Source organism: Jaculus jaculus, chromosome 19, assembly GCF_020740685.1.
Source record: "Jaculus jaculus isolate mJacJac1 chromosome 19, mJacJac1.mat.Y.cur, whole genome shotgun sequence".
Taxonomy (NCBI): Eukaryota; Metazoa; Chordata; class Mammalia; order Rodentia; family Dipodidae; genus Jaculus; species Jaculus jaculus.
Window position 1 is genome coordinate 61,004,212 of NC_059120.1, and position 5,825 is coordinate 61,010,036.

Genomic DNA, 5,825 nt, shown 5'->3' on the forward strand with positions numbered 1-5,825 from the left:
AGATAGGATTCTTATCCTTCTATATATAGATACCCAGTTTTGCAGCACATTTGTTAAAGAAGCTATCTTTTCTACAATAAATATTTTTGTCATTTTTTTCCAAAGGTCAGATGGCTATAGCTGCCTGGGTTTTCATCTGGGTCTTCTATTCTGTAACATTATTAACATGTCTGTTTTGTGCCAGCACCATGCTGTTTTTATTACCATAGCTCTGTAATATACCTTAAAAACAAGCATGGTGGTACCACTGACCTTATTTTTGTTGCTCAGGCTATTCAAGGTGTGTGTGTATGTGTGTGTGTTTCCAGATGAATTTTAAGATTGTTTTTTCTATTTTGTTGAAGAATGTCTCTGGAATGTTAATGGGGATCACATTAAACCTATAAATTGATTTTGGTAAAATTGACATTTTCACAGTATTGATTCTTCCAATCCATGAGCATGGGACACCTTTTCATTTCTGAGCATCTTCTGCAATTTGTCCCTTGAGTGTTTTAACATTTTCATTGTAGAGATCCTTCATTTCCTTAGTAGGTTTATTCCCAGGCAATTTTCAATGGGAGTGTTTCATCCTTAGCATGTTTATTATTGGTATATAGGAAGCTCTTGATTTCTGTGTGTTGAGTCTGTATCCTGCTTCTTTGCTGAAAGCATTTATTGAACCTGGGGCCTTTGGCTTTGTTGGCAAGCGCCTTAACTACTAAGCAATATCTCCAGCTCTATTGAAAGCATTTATCATGAGCATCAGATCTTAACCAAGTGCTTGATAAAATTGACATGTTTTGTTCTTTAAAGAGATGTTAATTTCTGTTTTCTCTTTCTATTCAGGCTAATTTGCGCCAGAAAATTACTCACTCAGTACAAACGGAACTTAGTCACATGAGAAGAGAAAATTGCTCCCAGGTGTACCCTTCCAAAGATGCTGGTACACAGTCCCTTAGAGAAAGTAGCACCCAAGTGCCCAGACCCCAGACTTACATAGCTGGTCTTCGTGGGGGGCCATGCCCGACTACCTGTGGAGTCAAGGTGAACTTAACTAGAGCAGTTGATGAGACCTAGAAGATGGGGTTTTAAAAGACGTTCCCCAAATATGGGGAGTAGTAAATACTTGGGAGTTATTTTACATCTGTGAATATCAATTCTGTGGGGTGGCAGAGTCCCTAGTTGTGTGAATGGTTTTTGGATTCCCACGTTCAATTCTGCTGAGGTGCTACAAAAATCTAAATGTTATTTTGTTATAAAGATCTCTTTCTATTACAATTCACAATTAAAGTTCTGTCCGTCCATTTGTCTTTTGTTTTATCTTTTAGAAAAGGTTTAGCAGAATTAAGATAGGAAGTATGATCAATAATAAGAGTATGATTGTTGGAATAGGAGTTAATTATTTCTGAAATCACACTTAATGTTAAACATTAACATTCCAAAACAGATCAATAGCTATTTAATTAAATTGCTACATATAAAAACTACTGTTTGTAAAAACTGAGACTTTAAAAAATGTTATTTTTGTCTCTGTGTGTGTGTGTGTGTCTGTGTGTGTGTGTGCATGTGCATATGAATCAAACAAATGCCAGAGGTGGCTTGGGAACTGAATCCAGGCTGGCAGGCTTTGCAAGTCACTGGTTTTAACTGCTGAGCCATCTCCACAGTCCCCGCTATTTGGAATAACTAGAGTCAACATAAAATTATTCTGTTTTAAAACCTGGTGATGGGACTGAGGAGACGGCTTAGTGGTTAAAGGCACTTTCCTGCAAAGCCTAATGGCCAAGGTTCAATTCCCCAGTGCCCACATAAAGCCAGATGCACAAAGTGGTATATGTGTCTGGAGGTCCTGATATATTCATTCTCATTTATTCTCTCCCTTTTCAAATAAACAAAAATACTTAACAACAAAAAAGGGAGGCAGAGTCCGGGGAATTTCCCAGAAGCTTTAGAATGAAGTGGCCCAAAACAAGAGACCCTGTCTCAAAAGAGGCGGAATGCGAGAACTGAACTAAAAGTCCTCTGGCCTCCACATATGCCACAGTGCTGGCAGTGCGCCTCTACACACACAGACCTGACTGGGCGTGGTGGCGCACGCCTTTAATCCCAGCACTAGGGAGGCAGAGGTAGGAGGATTGCTGTGAGTTCGAGGCCACCCTGAGACTACATATGAATTCCAGGTCAGCCTGGACCAGAGTGAGACCCTACCTCAAAAAACAAAACAAGGGCTGGAGAGATGGCTTAGCGGTTAAGCGCTTGCCTGTGAAGCCTAAGGACCCCAGTTTGAGGCTTGGTTCCCCAGGTCCCACGTCAGCCAGATGCACAAGGGGGCGCACGTGTCTGGAGTTCGTTTGCAGAGGCTGGAAGCCCTGGCGCGCCCATTCTCTCTCTCTCCCCCTATCTGTCTTGCTCTCTGTGTCTGTCGCTCTCAAATAAATAAATAAAAATTAAAAAAACAAAAACAAAAACAAAAAACCCAAACCTGGAGATGTTCTATAAAACTGACTTTAGTTCCCTGAGAAGGATCAGAACATCTGGTATGCTGTGGCTTAGTCCTTTGAGCTGTGTTCTGAAGGCTGCCTTCTGCTCTGCTGCCTCCCTTTCTTTGTCTGGTCCAGAAGCAGATGTGCTTAGGGCTCCTGTGGAGTTGATAGCTATGGTTTACAGGCATAGTTTCACTCCTGTCTTACAGACTTCTAGTACTAGCTCTTGGATGAGAGAGGTTCAACATGGAAGATCGATTGCACTTGTCTTGGCAGCTGGAGAAAGGAGGAGTCACTTATATTTAGTGTATTTTCTGCACAGTGACAGTTTACTGATATATTTGTATAATTTTTTTCTGTGTAGGTTAAATGTGTCATAACATTAATATGACTTGAAATCCAATTCTGTGTGTATTACATAAAGGTGAACTTAAAATCTTGTAAATTATCATCATTTTTATCCCTGTAGTAAATGTAGCTATTAGTAAATGATGTCAAAGATCATTTCACATCTGGCTATTAAGACAAGGCCTGGAAAGTAGAACAGGGTGGGGTCACTGTAGAGCTTAATAAGTGTTATGATTTCGGGGTGGTGATTTTCTCTTCCCAGTTAATCCTCATTTAATTTTATAAAATTCATAAATAATGAGAAGAAGAGCCATAAGTAATTATTTTAGAACTATCATAGGGTTGAAGGTAGAAAGGGCTAATGAATAAAAGTATCAGATCCAATTTGAAAACCAAACTTTTAAGTGTCAAAGTCATTTGATGAGTACAACAGAATCAAAATACAGGGAGTGATGTGGCAGACACATCTTCCCCAGGATCTTTACTGTTTGTTCAAGCTTAATTAGTCTCAACATCTCCAGCCATGGGGTTAGGGATATTGCTCAGTGGGTAGAGGTAGAGTACCTGCTTATCATCCATGAATCCCTGAGTTCAGTTCCTAGTACTGCATATATTGGGCATGGTGGTATATACCTGTAACCCCAGCACTTGGTGAAATCTGAAGTTCAAGGTCGTCCTAAGCTATATAGCTGAGATACATGAGACCCTGTCTAAAAAAAACATTGAAAGAAAAATAAAAGGATTTCTGGTCATATGTTGAACGATGCCTTATGCCCACACTTATTTTTAGCAAGACTGAAAGAATTTTCTTGGCCAAACTTGTTTTTACCTATAATTAACTTCTGGGGTCAAATGTATTATTAGCTATTCATTAGTATATATTAAAACTTCTTAGCCAGGCATAATGTCTCATGACTGTAATCCAAGCATTTAGGAGACCGAGATAGGAAGGCCAGTTCCAGGTCAGCCTGGGACAGATCAAACAAGCCAGGCGTGGGGCCACACACCTTTAATGCCAGCACTCTAGGAGGCAGAGGTAGGAGGATAGCCATGAGTTTGAGGTCACCCTGAGAATACATAGTGAATTTTAGGTCAGTCTGGGCTAGAGTGAGACCCTACCTTGAAAAATAAACAAACAAACAAACAAAAAAAACACAAAACACCCTTCTTGTTGGAAGCATGGAGGGCCAACAAAGTGCTGATGTAACCTGGCTCAGACAACCCAGGCCAGATGATGCAAACCTGTTAGGCATTATCTTCAACATATGTAGTCTGAAGTGATGGACCCAGGTTGCCATTCTGCCCCATCCTCAGAGTTAACAACAATTGGAGCTCAGGGGAAGTAGTTAATGAGGAGCTTCATGCTGTCCACTTGCTATACTGAAGACCTGTCTTCAGAATCTTCAGCCCATGATGTCTCTGAACTCCTGGGTCCTCAACTATCATCGTCAGCCCATGATGTCCATGGACTACTGTATCCTCAACTGTCATCTTCAGCTGATGATGTCCCTGGACTCCTGGGTCCTCAACTGTCATCTTCAGCCCATAATGTCCCTGGATTCCTGGGTCCTCAACTGTCATCTTCAGCCCATAATGTCCCTGGACTCCTGTGTCCTCCTCTCTCAACTTGGTTTTGCAGTAAGACAGAGATCATGTACAAGTCCCAACACAGCAAATATATAAATGAATGAATAAATGGAAACAAAAGTCTTGCCTTTTGGCAGCAACTTTTCTACATCACATTAATGTATGACGATGATAAGGAGTAAAAGTTTTCCAGTGATACTATGATGATACATATCTGGTTGTACATGTAATCCCAACACAATGACATGTAATATCCACATTTCTATTAACTAAAGGACAATTTTGAGGAAGGATGGTGCCACAGAAGGCAGAAGCTATAGAGTATCTCAGAATCACCTAGTCCTGTTTATGCTGTATTTCTGTAGTATTTTAAACTATTTTTTTTGTTTGATGCTATGTTCTTTTTTCTTTCGAGGTAGGATCTCGCTGTAGCTCAGGCTGACCTGGAACTCACTATATAGTCACAGGGTGACCTCGAACTCATGGCAATCCTCCTACCTCTGCCTCCAGAGTGCTGGGATTAAAGACTGTGCCACCACACCTGACTCTTTTTGTTGTTTTTGAGACACGATCTTACTATGTAGCCCAGCCTGGAACGTCTTTCCTCTGCCTCTCAAATTCTGGGATGTACAGGCTAGCGTCAGCATCCTTTGTCAATACCAGCGTCTTAGACATGACTCATTTCACCACGGAATTGTTTTCTAATATTGTTTATGTTGGTTAACATCCTCTAATGACAGAAGCAATTATGGCGTTCGAAGTGCCTGTGGACACATCCAATATCTCTAAGACCCCATTGTGCAAACATCATACATAGTATGTCTGGCCAGACAGTGGATGATGATGGCAATAAAGACGCAGGTATAAGAGCAATATGTAATAGAGACTAATTTAATCATTGATAACAATGGAAGTCAATTACCAAGGTGGAAGTTGCCAAGGGATTTCTCTGACTTTAAAGTTCTCCGGCTTCTCTAACACTTTTCACACCAAATCGAATTCCAGATTCTTGCTTGACGCCTAATCACTTTTGTATGGACTACAATTCCCAGAAGCACGCCGCTTCCTAGCTGGCCGGAAGCTGTATTTTACAGACCCTCGCTTTGGTCCGCGTTCTTCTGACTTGTCTCAGAGCTCGGCCGCAAAGGCTCCCGCTCCAGCCAAGCCTTCCCTGATGCGAAGCAACTGGACCCGCCTTTAGTGCTGGGCGGCGGGCGCCGCCGCGCGGGGCGCTCTAGGCCGAGGAGAGCATCTCTATGACTCTGAGGGTGCTTAAGCCGAGGCGCCCGTCTGGAGACCATGCGGACGCTCTAGGCCGACGCGTTTGTCTCGATGATTGTGGGGACGCTCTAGGTCGTGACTTGGCAACTCGATGACCGTGGGGGCGCTCTAGGCCGTGACTGTCATCTCGATGACCGCGGGGAC

General features: G+C 42.1%; 1 protein-coding gene across 5 annotated transcripts in view; it reads left to right on the plus strand.

Moving 5' to 3' along the window:
* Positions 1 to 1,201, plus strand: part of Cfap206 (cilia and flagella associated protein 206) — a 35,696-nt gene extending 34,495 nt beyond the window's left edge. For all 5 annotated transcript variants that reach the window (XM_004667297.2, XM_045138635.1, XM_045138634.1 and 2 more), the window contains one exon: positions 829 to 1,201. In XM_004667297.2, coding sequence (XP_004667354.1) covers positions 829 to 1,059 — 231 coding nt within the window. In that variant the 3' untranslated portion in view covers positions 1,060 to 1,201. The remainder of the gene's footprint in view (positions 1 to 828) is intronic.
* The last annotated feature ends 4,624 nt before the right edge of the window (positions 1,202 to 5,825 follow it).